Here is a 19493-nt window from a genome sequence, read left to right on the forward strand (position 1 = left end):
CTCGCAGAGGGCCCGGTCGAGGGGCGGAGCGGCGGCGGGCGGTGGGCTTCGTTCCTGCGTTTACTTCCTGCCGCGGCGGCCGGCGTGCCTGAGGGAGGCCCGCTGAGGAGCCCCCGGCCTTGGGGTACGGCCGGTGGGGGCGGGGAGGCGTGTTGGCCGCTCGCTGTGCTCCGGCTGCGAGGGCCCGGCCGTGTGCGGCCCGGAGGCGGCGGCGGTGGGAAGCGGCTGGTAGAGCTGCGCTGCCGGGTCGCGGTGAACTTCGGGGCTTCGGGCAGGGGATGGTGGGGCTGTCAGGGTTGGGTGCCAGTGGATGAACGGTTGTTCTTCGGAACTGGGGTCGCAGGGCCGTTTATAGTGCCGTAGCCGTGTGCGGGTGGCCACCCGGCTCCGTGATCTCTGCGGAGAGCTTAGATATCTCGCTGCTTTACCCGTCCTGCACGTCTTGTCCTGTTGCCTTCCGGCAGGTGGGGGTGGGAGAGGAGCGGGGTTAACCTCCCCCAGCGCTGTGTTCGTGCCGATGTGCCGCAAACAAGCAGCGTGCTCCGAGAGGAAGCTGAAGTTCTGCTCAGCACTGCTTGAACTTGGTGCTCCTCGGGCTTCCAATGCTCGGCTAAGCTGCTGGGCTCACGGCTGGCATGGCAGTTAAGGAAATAACGTTCAGAAGGCAATGAAGGGTTAAAGGGAAGCTTCAGCTGCTTTCTGCTGAATTCAACGTCTTTAAACGATCTTTTTTATTGCAGCTTTCAGAATTGCAACACCTACGTTTGTTTCACACTTAAAGCCAGTAGTAACATGATGCCCCTTGTTTTCTGTGCAGAGGATTTCTGGAAATACAAGCAGTAACTTCCTCCATCCCTCTGAGCGCTGAGGCTGTGAATGTTTTGTTCAAGAAGAAGGGCTAACAGTTCCCCTTGACTGGTAAGGGCAGCATTGCTGAGTGACAGAGGATGAGCACCATTTCTCTCCCTTGACTTCTTGTCCCAGCTGTGCTGGCTGCATACAATAGCTTATTCCACACCTTCTGTGAAGTCAGAGCAAAAGACAAGTTGTTTTCATCTCACTTGAAAATAATATGTTATCTGCTGTGCTTGGGGGCTTCAGTGCTGAAATGCTAAATGCTGCCTTGAAGATTGAAGCTATGTATTTATCATTCTTTAAAATATTGCAGGAGTTTCTTACCTTTCTGTCAAATGTCAGGGGAGAAAACTTGTAAGCAGCAGCATGCAGCAACTTGCAGCATGACTTGCAATGCTTCAGTAGACACTGGGATACGAGTGAAACACTCAGGTCACCTTTGTACGTCTCCACTGTCTGCCCAGTGCTTTTGACACAGCCTAAGGAGCTCCTTGGGTCTGTGATGTTTTCTGGGTGAGGAATGCAGCCTCCTTCCCCTCTTTCCTATTTTGGAGCCCTTCCTTACAATGCCTGTCTGGTATCCCTGAGTGAGTTTGATTCCTTCCTTTTAGGAAGGTTTAGACTTAGATGTTTCCAGCCATCTTTAAGTTAGAAACCAGTTGTTTTCTTTAGGTTATATGAAGGGGCAAAAGGGATTGTGTTCTAATGGATTTGATTCCTGACTCTCCTGCAAGTGATAAGAAAAGCTGTTTTCTGGCTTTGCAATGGATTTTTTTTTAATAACAAAAGTAATGAATGGTTTCTGTAGAATTGAATGTGACACTGTTTGGAGAGAAAAATATATGCTCACTGCTCATCTGTTTTACTTAAAACATTCTGCTGGAAGCTGAGGAAACATGACTTACGAAGTAGGTGGTTACTGACTCCAGAGTCAGGCAGAGAGCTGTGAATTCAGGGGTTTTGCTTGGTTTTGCAACTGCTCCTTTGTATTCATGCTGTTCATTGAGTGGCTGTGCTGTAAACAGATTTGTTTCTAGATATTTTTTTTGTCAGTCACCTGATTGCTCAAGAGGCTTAGCTGTGTTTGTTTGTCCCTGGCTGTGACCTGCTGTTCTGCCACATACCAGTACAGTCCTGGTTCTCTTCCTGAACTGGACGAAGTATTGCAGATGTCTGTATGCTGGTGGGTCTCATCTGGCATGGCTATGTGAACTCCTCTTGTTTTAGCTAATGTTGTTGCAAATCACTGTGCTGCTCACAAATTATTTGGATTGTGGTGACTGGCTGTTCCTCATTGGTAGTTGCTGAAGAGATCAGTCCCCTGCTGAAGAGTTGTAACGTGTGTAGAAAACAGAATAAAGTGTATTTTGTGTAGTTTGCATCTTCTGGCTAAAGCAGTCAAAGCTGAGGTGTAGGAGAGGGCACCTTTTTAATTTCTTTTTTTCCTGGGAAAATGTTTGTGTTCTTTCTCTGTGGCCCTGTCAGAAGGGAATGAGCTGCTGTTCCTTTAATCAGGAGAAACTAATAACAGTTGCATGGTAGTTAATAATTTCTTTTTGCAAGACCAGAATCAGCCATGTGGGTGCTCTTGTCTCTGATAAGCATTTAACTGGAGGTATCAAAGTTTAGGCTTTTTCATCCCTGTCTATAAACTCGTTGGGTATGTTTTGTGGCTTGTCCTTTCTTCTGCTTCAGTTTCTTCAGGTGGAGGTGGTGACTCCTGCAAAAAGCTTCCCAAAAGTTACTTATCCCTTTGTGCCTTAGCTCTGAGTTATCCCCCTTTCTATTCAGTCCAAATATTCTTCTCTTACATGAGTAATAGCAAAGCCTTCAAATTTGCAGAGAGAGGACTTGTGATCAGTAATTCACCCAGCTTGGGCTTAGCTGGAAATAGATGAGTCTTGACTTGCTGTCACTTTGTGACCCTCTGATTTGTGTGTGTAGCAATATGCTTCAAGGAGCTGAGAAGCTTTTGGAGGCCAAGGTCAGCAAAATGTTACTGAAATTTGTGGCTACTTATCATCCTCTGTGTGGCTGATTTGCGAGGCTAGCTTAAAGAGAAGATGTCCTGGGCTGGCACTTTCCATCCTTTGTGGCAGGATGTCAGAGATCTCAGTGCTGGCTGTGCCCTCAGGTATTTTGCATTGGTGTTTTTATGTGTTCAGCACTCCCTAGGCTTTTCTAGGTGCATTTTTCTGGAGAGAGGTTTGGGTTTTCTGTACGGGGGCAGCTCTAAAGCACTCTAAGCAAGATGAGATCCAGCAGGCTGGCTCAGTGATGCTGGAAGGAAATACTGTGGTTAGATCTGTAAACAGCTCTGCAAATGACGTGGCTCTCTGCTTGTCATATGATGTGCTTTCCAGTTGATCTTGGTGAAGTAGGGAAGAACTGCGTCAGCCTTGCTTTTCTGTACTGCCACAGTCTTCAGGTGGATATTGACACTGATTGACCATAGTAAGCACCATCTATTTCTGCCTTCAAAGGTCATCATCTCCAGAGCTTCTTAGATCCCAAATAAGGTGGTGACTTTTTTTCTGTAACGCTGGCAGACTTGATGTTAGAGGATATTTGTGAGCCTGCAAGTGAGGGAGGAAACACAAACCCAGCTGTTTTTTTTTTTTTTTACCTCTGTCTACTGGCATTTTTAAGTCTTTCTATCTTGGAGCAGAGGATGACCAGTCATGCAAACAGCTGTTTTCACACCCAGTTCTTTCAGCAGCAGTAAAAGGGGACTGCTGGTGTGGGCACCCCTCACCCTCCTCCTTCCTGACAATCTTTGCACATCAGCTGGATATAAATCTGGTTTAAATCCCTGAGCCATCTTCAGGTGAGGCTGAGACCTAGGTGAGCGTGATGGGAGGGGAAACAAGTGGGATGTGAGTACTTGGGTGCAGCACAGTGAGGACAAATGAAGTGATCCTGGAAAGAATAGTAAATGCAACAAGTTGTCTTTGTTCTGAAAATAGGGCTTGCTCTGAGATGGGGCAAATGAGAAGCTTGCCATGCAAAGCAGGCCAAGGGGCTTTCCCTGTATCCCTGGTAGAATTGATGTGCTATGTACAAGGGTGCAAATTTCAAGCCAAGAGGAAGTGAAAGGAGGAGATCAACTTGAGAGGGTCTGCAGCCCCTCTGCAGCGCTCTAGTGCTCCAATTGTTGGTCCCTTTTAGTGGTACCTGTTAAGAACAGCATTTGCAAAGACTTCTGTCTGTGTAGCGTGAGCCTTTCTGTGTGTTCTCTCTTCACCTTTATTGACACTACAAACTCTCAGTTTTTCTAGAGCGCACTTTGCTGGGTGCCATGCTCTGGAACAGCGTTACGGAGGAAGTTTACTGCTCTGTTTGCTCTGCTCTTATCAAAATAATCCTTTGCTTTCTGTTCCTATAGATGGTGCTGGTTCTGAAATCACTGGTGCTCCCAGGTGATTAAGTTAAAGTCTGCCATAAAATTGAGGAGTATCGTGTCTGAATCAATCCCCAGGTTTTATTTTCTTCCTCTCCTGTCTTGAGCTCTTATACCTGCAGCAGGTTACCTGTTGTTGTCCAAGCCTGAATCTATCAGGCAGCAGAACTGTGAACCCAGTGCAGCAACGATATCTTAACTTCATGATCTTGTCAATATCCCGGTGTTTCTTGATCTGTCTTTTCCCTTATTGCTGTAATCTCTTGTGCTTCAGTCCAAATGAAAGCAGACAGATCTTTCAGTGTAGTCACTTCCTCCAGTGCCAGATGGGTAGAAAGTTTGACTGCCAGTAGCCTGTATTCAGTCTTTCTGCCTGAGCTTCTATCCTGAAGCTAAATCTGTTGTACCTAATTTCTAGAGAAGTCTCTGAGCTATTTGCTTGCAGTGAACTTGGTGTGTGATTTTTCTAGCCAGAATGCAGAGGTTTCTATGCACAACACAAATCAGGCAATATCAGGGTAATTAGACACAAAGGGGAGAATTAGGTGGTTTTCTTCTTTTTCTTGGTAGGGTCAAAGGTCTTCTCTAAGCAGAAAAGAGGCTTATGGATGTCCTGAATCAACCAAGCAGATGTCACAGCTGTGGTGTGACATGGTTTCACACGTTCAATCTTAGGCCTGTCATTAGATTAATGTGATGATACTTGAGCTGGTTAAGTGTCCTCCTTTATGTGATTGTCCTCTGACTTCACAGAAGTCTGGCTCTCAAACACTTGCATCTTGTAATCTATATGGTTTGATATATATATGCAAGAACATTGGCTTAGAGAAAGATTGTCACTGTAGATAATCAGTCTGCAAATGTTGCACCCTCACTTTGAGATCTGCAGATCATGTGCTCTTATAGAAGTCTTGGTGCATCAGTGTCTCCAGGCTGTAAAAAGTGGACATGCATGGTGTGACTAATCCAGCAGCAGCTTTTCTGTTTGAGTTTGAAAGCAATCAAGTCCAAGGTACTATACTGAACTGAAGTCATCTGACAGAGACGGTGGGCTTGATCTTTTGAGGAGCTGCTCTTTACGTAACTGCAAGACAGTTGTTTCCTTTCTGAAGAGCGTAGCTTGCTGGCTGCTGGCAGTCTTTTTGAGAAGCAAGAAAAACCCGATGGGTTAACTGAAAACAAAACAAAAAAGCTAGAAATCTGGCTGGAAACAACATAGGTTAAACTCATTATGGGGTCACTGACTGGAGGACAGTGTGCAGGAGCAGTTTAAAGCAAGCAAACCAACTCTACTAGAGGTGATTGTGGTCTTACAGATATTCTGAACAGAACCTGAAGGGGGGGGGGAAAAGAGAGAAGCTTTCTAAACAGCAATACATTGGCAAAGTATTGATTACATTATGCTTCCTTCCAATTATGCTGAGGGCTGAGAAACTATTACTGAGACTACAGTGTTTTTTTCTGTCAAATAACACAAACCTAATTCTTACGGTGTTTTTATTTCCAGATAGCTGAAGCCATGGCTATTCTTTTTGCTGTTGTGGCGAGGGGCACAACCATCCTTGCCAAGCATGCCTGGTGTGGAGGAAACTTCCTGGAGGTGACAGAGCAGATCCTGGCAAAGATACCTTCTGAAAACAACAAACTGACCTATTCACATGGGAAGTGAGTGATGTTTCCCATCTGGGTATCAGAGCAGACTAGCTAACGTGCATGAGGATAGCAATAAATGGATGTAGCAAAATCCAGTTGTTCTCAGATCAGTTGTGCATCCTGATCGCTTGATGATAAGTCTTACAGGCAGTATCTTTTAGAGTCATCCTGAGGTACCACAACTGCAGTTGCTGGGAGAGAAGGCTTATGCAAATCTCTGACCAGTCCTCAGGTAGCAGTTGGCAGAAAAGAGCATTTGAATGCAGTATCTCCCGGCACTGTGCTGCTGCTACTTCATTGCATACGTGGAGTACAAAAGTTAACGTGCTGCAAATTAACAATAGAACTGCAGAGAACACTGATTTAGCAGTGTTCTGTGTTACTCAGTTCTCTTTTGAGTGGCTGGATTCTCAGTGTTGTCCATGCTGTTGTGTTAAAGCCATTTTGGCTGCCTGAAGATTCAAAAGATAACAATTTAGGTAGTCTTCCTGTGTCCTTCCCTGCCTTGCAAGTATTAAGAGACTCTGGGGAAGAGCTTTCAGAGGAAGCTGCCTGTTCTTTAAGTACTTTGTGTGCTGAATATCTTCTACTGTAACTTTAAGGGCAAAGTCATTTCCTTTTGCCTTGAGTGTTGTTCAACCATTTACAAAATTGAGCTGCAGGAGTGCCACAGTGTTCCTACAGTTGAAAACTTGAGTTGTGATAGAAGTTCACTGTTCTTTGGTGGGAGGTAATTAATACTGCATCTGTGCTTACAAAGCATGCTGTGAAGTGGATAATCTTTTGCTCACTACTTAAGACTTCATGAGGATTCAACATTGTAATGCTATAATGTGATGGAAAGTATAGCAATGATAGGGGGGTGGCAAAGTCTGTGGTTGCAGCGAGAACAAGCCTGAATGCAGCAGCTATAGACACAGAAACAAAGGAAGGAAACTTGCTGACCCTTGGAAGAGCTCAGATAGGCAGGGATCTTGAAGAAGATACCATTACTTCCATTGCCAGCCCTTAAATGAAGTCTGGGAAGGGGTGGATACTGGCTCCACCCTGTCCTGTCATTCAGGTACACTGCATGCACCTGAGCTCCCCTGGGTTGGCCCTGCCTTCCCACCAGGTGCTCAATCACTGCTTCAAGCTGTGACTCAGCATTTCTGCTACAAGCACACTGCAGAAGAGCACTCTGGGCACTGAGCCTATCAGTGTCTCCTCTGCTGAAGTCCCTTCTAACAAGCTTTCTGTTGACATTGTTTTTCCTGTGCATTTGAAGAACAGCCTCTTCATTCAGAATCTGTCATTGTTTTATTTTTAAGAACTTCTGGGCCTTTGTATAATCAAAGAATTTTAGGATGTTACAATCACAAAATAAACAAGAGAGTTAGGCAAAGCAGACCATGATAACAAAAGAGAATAAATAGAAGGCTTACCTCTATCCTGGGCTCACTCACAAAACTCCAGCAAAGCAGATCTCCAGAAGAGATCCTTCCCCTCTGGTAGCAGCTCTTAAATAGGTCCAGGAGGGGTGCAGCCAGGCTCCACCCCTTCTGGCAGCACAGGAGAATTGCCTTCACCTGTGCTCCTCTGGCTGACTCAAGGCTCGCCTCAGGTGATCAATCAGAGGTTCAGGCCATGACTGAGCAGTTCCCATACAATGCATTACAGTGATTTTATTGTAGAATCTGTAAAAGAGGTCTAAATGGTGGTGGGGAGTAGATAGCATCACTTAAAAATTAAAAAAAATAAAGACAGCTAAAGCCAGTGAGCCATCTGCTCCAATTGGTTCTGGGTTGGATTTAAAGCTCTATGAGCTAAGTTGATGGGATGTTGTTTTTTCTTGTGAGCCTGGAAATAACAGCCTAGTTTCACTTTGAGAGGAAGATACGGCTCTGAACTGGTTTGCACTGTCTTTCAAGTTACTGAGAGTTGCATTTAACAAGCATCTGTTTACTCAGCATCTCTCAAAGCATCTTTATGTGAATAAGAGAATGCAACCACATGCTTCAAGCCTGTTTAGCCTGATAGTTGTTCTCTTAAGTTCATTTTCTTATTTGGCTGCTTTTGTTCTGTGGTCTTTGCAATAAAAACCCAAAGCAGTGCAACATGGCTAAAGAAGCAAGTCACTGTACCAGTGAGGTTCACTGAAGCATTAACTTCCTTGTCACTCCAATCAACTGCAGATAATCTCACAAGTTCACTGTGTGTGGGTGCTTGTATGCAGACAGCAGGACTAGATATAATCTTACCCCCATTTATCATGTCAAGGTGTTTTTTTTCCCCACAAGTAAGTAACTGGAAAAACATGGAACTGAAGTTTGACAGCACAAAGTTGCTGTGAATTGTGGGGTGCTGCAAAGTGCCTGATGGCAGCTGTTACTTACGTGTAAGTTGTCTCTTATTTAGTGTAGCTGATAGAAGATAAATGCTTGACATCTGACAAAGATAACTGGGGTGTGTTGGCATCTCTGTGAATTGCTGTAGGGTAACTGGAATTTGCTCTTCTTTTTTCCAGCCCTTAAATTCACCACAGACACCAGCATCTTCTCCATCATCTCTCTTCTCCTGGCAGAGAATATCTTGTGGCAGCTTTTAATGACTTATTTTTTTCTCCCCTCTCTTTGCAGTTATCTGTTTCATTACATCTGCCAAGATAGGATTATATACCTCTGCATCACGGATGATGTAAGTATTTTGGTTACAGCTCTTGCACACACAGGCTTTTTATGAGTTTTAGCTTTTTCATATATATGTCAATGAGAAATCAATAATGGGTGCTAATTGCAGATGGGTTTTATTCCACTGGAGCTTTTAACTGATGGTGGTGAGAACACGGCTCTGAAGCCTAAGCCTGAAACTCAAATGCATGTGAATAAAATACCTCTGAGGTTCAGTTCTTATTTAAAGCAAAATCATCTCCCTCACAGGAAAAGATATTAGAAACAAAATTAGATCTACATATACTTCAGTAGCATCTGCTTCCAGCTGATGTCCAGGAAGGTGTCTGGAGTCTGGCTGCTGCTAAAAACCCAGGGTAACCAGCCAAGTCCTGTAGAGTTTTGCACAGAATGTCTGTCTGAAAGTGGGTATTTGTGGGTTTTGGACTGGCTGTGTGCTGCGTACACTTCATGCCCGCATCCAGAGCTGGATGTGGTCTGGATGTGGTCTGTTCGTTCTCTCCTAGGACTTTGAACGTTCCAGAGCCTTCAACTTCCTGAATGAAATCAAGAAGAGGTTTCAGACCACGTATGGCTCAAGAGCACAGACGGCCCTTCCCTATGCAATGAACAGCGAGTTCTCGAGTGTCTTAGCTGCACAGCTGGTGAGTTCTGTTGCTAAATGGGATTGAATGGGATTGCTTTGGCAAGTTAAACTTCTCCCCACAGGGTCTTTGTATATTTTTTCATTTGTACCTAAAGTACCACACTGAGTTTGTATAAGAATGCAGAGGAATTTACTGCTTTCCCTGCATGTTCTCTACAGCTGAGTTGCTTTTCTGCTTCTGTGATGAAAAGGGGCTGAGGTTAATAGTGATGTATTCATTATTTGCACCGCACAGCTGAACTTGAGATGAGATCTTAAAGATAGCATTTGAAATGTCAAAGCTAGCTCCAGTTGGCTTTCCATTCCAAGATAACTTCACTGTTGTTGTGAGCAAGATAAATGCATGCTACTTTTTCAATTGAACGAGGCTTCAAAATTTGAGTATGTAGTAATTCCAAACTGCCCCTTGCTTCTCTCCCTTTACTTCATGGTAATCCATGGCTGCTGGGGTGTGGTGGGCTGTTTGTTTATGGCACTGTTCCATTTTCATGGGGCAAGAACACTGGGCCTGGATTATGGGCAGGTTCTGTGTACAGAATCATTTGGGTGGATGCAGAAAGGACTTCATTCCCAAGACAGCAACTTAGAAAAAGAGGATAGAGTGTTCAGAGTCTTCTGCTTAAAATTCATCACATTTTTTTTTTAGAGTTCTTAATTGACAACAATTTTGTAACTCAAGTGATGCTATTTTTTGAGACATGCTTTACACTAAATGGAAGATGTCCTTGGAACCTTGGTTTTCAGAGCTTGTTTGCAGGCTGTATCTGGGACAGCTACAGCTGGCACTGTATGCAAGATGTGTAGGAGGCTCTCAGTCTGCTTTGTTGTGGCTGGTGAGTGTGTAAGCACTGAGGCTGCTGCCTTCAAAGCTTTCCTTTTTCATCTACTAAAAATGCCAGGTTTGGAGACATTCTGGATGCAGGAGAGGAGGTCCTTTGGTCACCTGGCAGCACAACCAGAGTAAGGGCAGAAACGAAGCAAGCTTCTAACACTCACCACCAGTAACAGTTGTGTTTTGGGGTGCAGGTTGTAGCTGGGGGAAGGTGAGGGGAGGATGTGCACTTGTACTGTTGCTTCCTGAAGGTTGTGCTGGATGTTGTGAAAGGAATCAGTTGTGCTGGTATCCTCAGGGATGAAAGGAGATGATTCATAGCTTGTGAAGTTGCACATCCTTCACTGCAAAATCTGTTCTTCAACTTATGCAGCAGCATAAGTTGAAGCAGCAATGAATAATAAAGCCAGCATGTCTTCAGAAGAGCCCAATGGATTGTGCATTATAAATTAGATTCAGTCCTATCACAGACAGGAAGTTAGCTTTTTCCTCTACCAGCCCTTGATGTGTGGAGATCGAAACTACACAAAGTGATGATTCATCAAAATGTAAGCAGTTTTTGGCTGGAATCAGCTTAATGCTCTGCCTTATCAGAAGAGCCAGGCGGTGTTCAGGGCCATGGTGGTGTTATTCCTCTGAAAATCCCAGCATTTCCATTTCTCTAAAGCATGAAGTAGAGCTGCTTACCTTAGCTTTTGCATATTGATGAAATCCAGGCATCTACTAATTCTTATTACAAGTTAAATGATGGCAGAAAGCTGTTCCCCCAGCTTCCGAAGATTAGAGCCCCAATGATCTAATGCTTTGTGTAGTGGGAGAACAGCACTGCTATCAAGGTGGTTGCAGAAGTTACTGCAGGAGTTTAACTGGTGTGATGCTGAGTGTAGAGATCATACAGCAGTTCAGAGATTGTGCTGTGACTCGAGCATATCACACAGATAACACTGAAAAGGAAGGCCATGCTTCCAGTAAAACCAGTGACAGCTCAGGTAGCGTGCCACTTCTGCAACTTCTCCTGAAACCAAACTTGTTTGTTTTTCATTTTTTAAAGGATCTGTTACTTTCAGTGCTATATCCATCAACTATGACATGAGTGTGTGAATGGTGTTAGAGCAGTAGGCTTTTGCTTCCCATGTGGTCAGAAATGGATGCAAAGTGGACACTCATTCAGGAGAAGACTGGGGTTTAAGAAGCCACGTGGGTTGTCACAAAGTACAGCAGAGACAATCTAGTCCTGGCCACTGCTGTCAGCAGGTCTGCTTAGATGGTTTCTTCTTAGGAAGTGCTTTGTGAAGCCCTCAGATACAAGTGGTGGCTGTAAGTTTAGAGCAGGACAAAAGTTCATCCATGAGTTTTGTGAGAGAGACTTGTTCTGTGGGGGAGGTGATCTAGGGAGCAGGACAGTAGGAGCTGTGGCTGGTGATGCTTGACTGCAGAGGACTTCTGAGGACAGCAGACTTAGTCTGAGAATAGCAGAACTTACTTAGACAATACTGACTTCACCTCAATTCCCTTCCTTTTATTCTGAAACCATTGCGAGACTCCTTTTAACCTGGGGATGTTGGTTAGCACTTCTCCCACCTACCAGCCTGAGTCAGATAGTCACCACAGGTTCACTTGTGGTCCCAAAAGCTGCTTATGTCTGCTTTACAGGAACAGCAATTAGGCAGCTCTGACCATCTTAAACACCTCATGTGGTTCTTCCATTTTGCAGTCCCTCTTCACCCTAGCTGGAGCTCCTGCTTGATGCTCACTTACAGATGCAGATGCATTCTCTCCTGCTTGTGTAATTGCAGGGCTCTTTATGTTTTATAGAGGAGTAGAGAGGATTGTGTAAAATAGTGATCTATTACAAAGACAGCAGAAGGATGTCTGGGAGTGGGAGCAGTGTGTTAACTTGCTACAAATGTGATTTAACTTCCTAAAGAGGCTGATACTCCTGGGCTCTCTGGAAGTTGCAGGCACTTGTCTGCTGCACAGCTGCTGCAGTGCAGGAGTAGATGGGCACCTTGTGTGACCTTGTAAGGGGCTGACAAGTTGGATTTGGGTGTCCCACACAGTTGTAGATGTCTGAGGTAAATTGGAATCTCAGATGTGTGCCCTCTGCCCTGCACAGTAAGGAACAGGAGATTCCCTTTTTGTGTGAAGTGCTATGTTGAGGATCCTTGTTTTCACTGACTGTTCATCTGTTACAGAAATACCACTCGGAGAGCAAGGGCACTGACCAGGTAGCAGAGACACAAGCCCAAGTTGATGAACTTAAAGGAATCATGGTTCGAAACATAGGTATCTGGCTTGTTCTTGTGCCAAGCATGCAGCATTCCACCCAGCCAGAATGGTGATCCTGCAGGGAGTTACTGAGAGTGGAACTGGTGGTGGGCTGTCCTCTCCTGATGGAACCAGCGATGGTTAAAGGGGCTGGGGAGCTCTGAGTTTGCAGTCCATTACTTGTGTTGGACGTGGTGAGAGCACAGCTTGGTGCAAACTTGCACAGCTTGCACTGAGGTGCAGTGTGCTCTGGGTTTTGTCCCTGTCACTGCTGCCTTCCTGCAGCTGCTATGAGGAAAATGCTTCTCAGCATTTTGTCCAGTTGGACTTTGGTTTGGGACAAATCTGACCACTTAAAATAAAGAGCTAGATCTGGAACTGACCAGAATTGAGTGAATTTAGTCCCAAAATGTGATATTGCTCCTTAAGCGCCACTGCTTTGAAATCTCAGAAAGGTTGGGGGCTATTTATCCTCTCAGGAACCACTGCCAGGAGCTCCTCCTGGCTTCCAGCTGAGCTTTGGGTATTAGAAGCAGCTTTTTGCACTGGGATTCTACTTACAGATTGGGATTTTTCTCTTTCTCCAGACCTCGTGGCACAGAGAGGAGAGAAGCTGGAGTTGCTGATCGATAAAACAGAGAATCTCGTGGATTCTGTAAGTTTGGGGAAGAACTTTAAAATGGGGAATTAGTGGTCCTGCAGCTGTTGTGCTCATGTAAGAAAAAGCCCCTTTTCAACAGACATTAAAGCACCTTAAAGTAACGGTTCCTTGTGTTAGAAACAAATCCTGTCTTATTTCCTTCCTCTGCATGGCTGTTTAACCAGCTACGTGCCAGCCTTGCAGCTCCTTAACAGGATGAAGGGGTAAAGTAAGTGAGAAATTACAAGTCATCACATTGAAAGTAACTAAAGCATGTGCCAGTCAAGTGGCCTACATATAGCTTGGAAGTTTTCCTGACTATTCCCTGGAAATCCCTGATTCAGCATCTTCTGCAGGGTCCTAGCTTGGGGCCTAATTCCTTTGGTGCTCTCAGATGCAGTCCTCAACCCTATAGATTGCCAGTGTGGCCCGATGGGACTGATGGATATGAATACATCTCAGAGCTGGCAAAAATACTGTCATGCTTTAGAGAGATGAGCTGGGGGTGCTAGCAGTTACCCAGCTGGGAATGCTGTCCTCCTGCACTGAGTGTTTGAACCTTACTGCTTCAGGTGGTGGCAGTAAGTAGTCTAAGCTCAGGTAATGCCTTAGACAAAAGGACTGGAATTCCTTCTTCAGTTAGTCTGAAGTCACTTGTGCTCACTATGAATACTTGTTGGAAACAATGCAGAGAATGAACGAATGGAATGTGGTGCTAGTTTGAGTGTCCTACAGTTCAGTGGTGAGTCCTCAGAAATTCAGAGTTGAAGTTTTCAAGAGCAGTGAACCAATTTATCACTCCCACAAGAGTCTTCACTACCAGAGTGGTGTGCCTAAAGATCCTTCCCAGCAGCAGCAAGGTCTTCATTTTGGCAGGGAGGTCTGAAAAAGCCAGTGCTCAAAGCAGTCCTGTCCTCTGGAGAACTGCTCTGGGCTGAGATGAGGTGTGTTGCTGCAGTGTCTGCGCCAGGACTGTTGTCAGTAGCCAGTAATCTGTTTCCATACCTAGAAACTGCACTGTTAAGTGAGAGAAGTGTTTCCAAAGTTCAGATGGTAACTTAACATGGAAATCAGTGTTAAGTTGAAATTACGTTAATAGGGATGCAGCTCTGCTTGATGTCTCACTTGAGAAGTCTGGGAGGTGTGGAGAAAGCCTGAAAATAACCAGCAGAGTGAGCTGCTGAGGTGGCTCAGTCTGGATGCTGCAGCCTTTTTCTGTGCAGGTATCTCTGCAAGAGCTGCTCAGGGAAAGTGACGGGGGTGAAGTTCTGGTATTGAAGGAGTTACTTGTGTGGCTGGAGTAGAACTGATGTTGAGTGTAGGAATAAAGATCAATAATTACTTACATATTTTTGGAGTACTTCAGCTCCCCAAAGCTTGCAAGTCAAAGGAGAACACAAGCAGAGGTAGTCCAAGGTAAACTTCACCTTATGAGCAGACAACAGACCTGATGATGTCCTATGCCCAATTTTTCCCAAGCTGACTTCTGGAAGGTACAAACCCAAGCTGGTTCTAGTTTCAGCATTACTTCTGTTGTTTGGGTTTCATTTATCTTGCCCTTAAAGTAGCATAGGAGATAACTTTCCCTTGATGCCAGTTTGGCTTTGTATTATTGTAACTGCAGGAGTTAAATGGATCTGGAGGAGATAACTGCAGAGGTTTGGCTCATTAGGTTAGTAGGGTGGTATGGGGATGTGCCTCTTCATCTGGCTGCTTGGGATGCAGCTTTCTCTGCAGTAGATCATGCAATAAAACAGCTGTTTTACTTTCTCTTCTAGTCAGTCACTTTCAAAACTACCAGCAGGAACCTTGCTAGAGCCATGTGTATGAAGAACCTCAAGCTTACCATCATCATAATCATTGTATCAATTGTAAGTATGGAGCATAATAACCTTTAGCTCTTAAGACAAGCTTAGCTACTGGAAAATGCTAATAGTGTACTGCTGTCATCAGACCTGCACTAACTCATACTTGGTATGGTCTTAGCTCTAAAACAAGTGTTTTTAAGGTTTTCTGAGATAAGGAGAAAGGAGCATTGTGCCAGGCAGTTTTTCTTGTCAAGGTGATTGAAGATGTTTTCTTGACAACTCTGTCTAGCTTACAGATGCTTGCTGCAGTAATAAGTACCTTGCTGACTCCTTAAAAGTTAAGGCATTGAGCTCATGGCTCCTCTACCTGTATTGGCTTTCTAGGCCTTATTCCTTTTGGTACTCATTACTTAGCTTGGAATAGCATACCTCCAGCCTCTAATGAATGTGAACAGCACTACCATGAGGATGCTGAAGTATAATTTCAGGTTGGGTGTGTGAAGTACTTTGTCACCACTGAAGCCTTTGCTGGAGGAAAATTCTCTTCCTGTTGCTGGATGGACATGGAGAAAGAAGTCTTAGTGCAAAGTTCTGTAGGATGTTTGACATATTATTTTAGGGTGCTTATAACCTGGGGTTTTCAGACTTGTCTTTTGATACCAGGCCATGTCACAAGTTGACTTCTGAAGGACAGAATTCTCCACTGAAATCTTTTGTTTTCTTTCCCCAGGTTATCATCTATATCATCGTATCGGCTGCCTGCGGTGGGCTTGCGTGGCCAAGCTGTGTGCAGAAGTAACCAGAGACAGCTGGTGCTGGTCAGTTGGAGATGAGAATCACAGCAGTGTGAAGAAGCGACCTACAGAATAACTCTTAATCTTTCACTACTGACACCTTCTCATTCTTCATCCCTCCAGGACTTCAGACTTTCTGCCTTATCACCCTGAACATGCCCAGCCGGTTGCTGCTTCCATGCAGCTGTAACCTCAAGAATGGGCTGTTTTAAATTACTTGAAGGGATTTTTTCTTTTCTGTCCCACCTGCAACCTTCTCAGCTAGCTGGTACAGCCAGCTCTGGAGGGTACAGCATGCTTGTCCGTGTGTCCATGCAGCTTTGCACTTTCATGTGAGTCTGCAAGTGGAGAACAGCTCTGCTAGCAACTGTCCTACCCACGAGGATGACACTGGAGGATAGTTTGAGGTGGGCTGAGCCAAGCTAATGGGGGAGCCACAAGATGGGTGTATTTCCATTTTCCACAGACCGTAGAGATCAGGTGCCCCTCCCTGCACATCTGGCCTTTCGTAGTGGCTCAACGTGTAGGGGTTGCAAGTGCAATATTGGTAGTAGCAAAAAGAATGGCTTTGGGGCTGGGGCTTTACGCACTGTAAGATGTAGGTGTTGCTTCGGTATGAAATCTCCCTTTTCCTGGTGGTCTTTCAGCAGTTGGTAGCAGGGTGATAGGTCACCTCAGCATTTTGAAATGGCCTCCTCTTGACCATCATTTCTTTCTCCTTCCTCCCCTTTAATTTGTGGCTAAAATAATATAGTAAAGGAGATGGTTCTGTATAGTTAAGGTTGCAGTAATGCATATTCTTTGTCATGTTATTTCTCCTGTTCTTCTGAGGTGGACTAAAATGAATACTAACATTACCACTTGCTAAAGTGAAAAATGGGAGCTGATGTATTAATCAGGCTTGATAAGGTGCCATATATTGGCTGCTTGTGCTTTTACTCCGAAGGTTTGTGCTAAAATGACAGAGAAGGACAGAAGGTTGAAGTTAAATGGATTGTTCCTTTCTCTGAAGCAGAAAAGGTCTTTCAGATGTAGTAACAGGTACTCACACTGGGGGGAAGAAGAAATAACACAAAAGAACACCACCAAAACTCAAGGCTTATTACCAACTGTAGGATTGGGTGCTCTGGTAATGTGCTGCTATCAAGTGTGTATCTATGGGGACTACTTTGCCTGGTGCTGGAAGCTGTGATTACCACGTTTCTGTCCCACCCTTGGGAAGGCGCTGCACAGCAAACGTGTAGAGCAGCACAGTGGCTGGAAGTGCCAGCAGATAACTGGGAACAACTGAAATCTGGTGCAAGTATCAGATGGTCTGATAAGGAAGCTGCACTGCTTTGGTCTGGGGAAGTGACTTCTAACGGTAAGAGCCATGCATGTACAGGAAAGTGAGGCTCAAATTGGTGACTAAACTCCAGCACTTGGTGCCATGGGTTCCCTGAGCCCTGCAACACAGGCTTGCCAGGCAGGGCGGTGACATTCAGTGGCTGCTCCTTCATGTGACTCTCCTGGTGTGTGACACTTTCCAGCAGGTGCCAGATAAAGCTTTCCTATCAACTTGCATGGTTATTCGGATGTGACTTCGAGGCTAAAACTTAACTAATGGTAATCAAACCTTGATAGCCAGAAAGGGCCAACAGATTAACAGTATGGCCTGTTTGTACCCTGCATTAACACACTGCAAAGCAGAGAAAGACTTTGTCTTACCTGGAAGTAGATGGGAAGGAGAGCCCTTCCTCTCCTCCTCACCCTTACAACCACCCACAGCTCAGTGTACAGTTGTGCATGTTTTAGGGACTGTTGATGTTACTGTGTTAATTTCTATGATTTGTTGTCTTATGTACAAACACTTTTTAAAGACTTCCTCTCCTTTTAAAGGATGCACTGAGGCATTAGTGTAAAAACAAAGTTAACCTGGTTAAATAAAATTACTGTACAGAAAGGAGATGTGCTTAGCTGTGTGAAAAGCTGTCTGGCACTGGATGGAGGAGCTGTTTGGAAACCAGTGTGCACCTGGGGTGTGGGTTTCCCTGTGCACTGCTGCAGCTTCCAGCTTTGTGTCGCCCTCTGTGGCCGCTTGAGAAAGCACGTGGGAAAATGCTGCTGTGCCACAGCTCCTGCAAAGGCTGTGTGTTACCTCTCAGCTTTGAGAGGATTCTCACTTAGCTTTGATGCCTACCATGACTTGACAGTGGCTTTATGTATGGTGAGGGGAAGAATCTGTTTTTCCTTGGTTTTAGCTCACAGTATCTTTGAGTTCTTAGGACAGGGAGATGCTAAAAGATGCGTGGGATGAGATGCCTGCTTGCTCAGTTCATGTGCAAGGCTGGAGGGAACATAAAAGGAAGTGATGATAAGGCAGTGGTGATGTTATTTGGAAGCTACATTAAAATCTGTCTGAGAAATTGTTTTAAGGCAATTTTCAGTGACTTGAGATGAAATCCCATTGTCCTGAGCACAGTCTGTCTTTTCTCTAGTCATAGTGGGGAAGATCCTACCTTCCTGGAAGAGTTCCCCGTGCTGTGCCAGGCTGATTCACTGCAGCAGCTGCTGAGCTCACTGTCTTGCTCTTCAGCCTCTGTGTTTAAAAATAAGTTTTACAGAGTTTAGTAGCTTTTCATCTATCTCAGGAATGTTAAATAGGTGCTGTAGTGTTAGGTGTTGGATGTAGGCTCATGTATCAGCATGAGGAAGTTAGATTTCCTCTTCAACTTGCAGAAATTGTTCACGTTCAGTGAATAGTTACCATGGTTAGAGGCAAAGAAACACTGCATCTTAACGATGTCTGCGAGGGCTTGGAGACTATGCAGAATATTAAAATCTGAAGGAAATCACCCAGTCTGAGAATGTCTAAAGGAATGAAGGGATTTATCCTGAATTAACACCTCATCAGTTTGGTAGCACTTACAGAGCTGAGTATTCTGTGTAGCACTTCTGATTTATGGACCAAAAGCAGAGGGCTGTCCTTCCTCAGAAGAGAGCCATCCTCAAGTGCTTGTCAGTATCAGGCTATATTCAAAATGCCCACGACTTTGAGCAGAAGCTCATCTCAGAACGAGACCCTGCTTAACTTTCTTGCTTGCTTCTGTGTTAGCCTGAGGTCTGTGTAGAAATGCCTACAGCAGCAGTTTGTTGTGTACATCTCATAGAAACAATATCACATGCCTGGTAAGATTTAACTAGGATATAATGTTGAAATATTTAAACACTTTCACTTCTTCAGAAAGCTTTACTTTTCCTCAAGTATCTGATTGAATAGTAGCAGCTGTCTCAATTTCAGAGACTGCAGAAAAATGTCCTGCATGGAAAATGCAGACATGTTCCTACCTTTGATGTACAGACCATAATAAAACCCTCCAACAATAGAAAAGTCTAACTGAAATGGTGCTAGTCTCTTATTTACTGTGCCAGTGCACAGAAAGGCGAGCTCAGTACAGTGAGTTTCCATCTCTTCCACCAGGCAGAAGTGTTTAAGAACCTTCTGCATGAAGGAAAAGCTTCAAGACAGCACTAGCAACCTTCAGGGCTTTAGCATGGAGCAGGGAGAAGCCTCTTTGTCTGCTAATGGTCATCTCAGGCACTTCAACACGTGACAGGGAGGGAAGTTGGGAGAAGGAGCAGAACTCAGTCACATCTGTCTGTCTTCTCATGTTATGAGCAGTTACCTGAGCCTTCCTTTTTGTCCTTTCACTGGCTGGAATTGGTTTCAAGACTTACAGGGGTATCTTTTTTTTTTTTTCCTTCCCCCAGGGTTTAGCAGTTGTTCTAAAGTGGAAGGGGGTTGTTTCAGCTTCAGGGGAATTATGGTATTCAGCTAATAGTGTAACAAAAAGAACTGCTGTTACTTCAGTTCTCATTAGCTTGCAGGTATCTCTTTCAAGAGGTAATAACTGTGGTCTCAATGTTTACACACCTGCCAAAGGCTGCT

The 19493-nt window shown here is 44.7% G+C and overlaps 1 protein-coding gene across 1 annotated transcript; it reads left to right on the forward strand.

Moving 5' to 3' along the window:
* The first annotated feature begins 16 nt into the window (after window positions 1–16).
* Window positions 17–17507, forward strand: VAMP7 (vesicle associated membrane protein 7). The gene is made up of 9 exons (XM_042876694.1): window positions 17–124; window positions 818–918; window positions 5763–5920; window positions 8527–8584; window positions 9084–9221; window positions 12251–12341; window positions 12911–12978; window positions 14742–14834; window positions 15502–17507. Exons 3-9 carry the CDS (start codon window positions 5775–5777, stop codon window positions 15568–15570), a joined length of 663 nt encoding a protein of 220 aa, XP_042732628.1. The 5' UTR covers window positions 17–124; window positions 818–918; window positions 5763–5774; the 3' UTR covers window positions 15571–17507.
* The last annotated feature ends 1986 nt before the right edge of the window (window positions 17508–19493 follow it).

This window comes from Lagopus leucura, unplaced genomic scaffold (assembly GCF_019238085.1).
Source record: "Lagopus leucura isolate 7727_CA_CO unplaced genomic scaffold, USGS_WTPT01 Super-Scaffold_100016, whole genome shotgun sequence".
In the NCBI taxonomy this organism is placed as follows: Eukaryota; Metazoa; Chordata; class Aves; order Galliformes; family Phasianidae; genus Lagopus; species Lagopus leucura.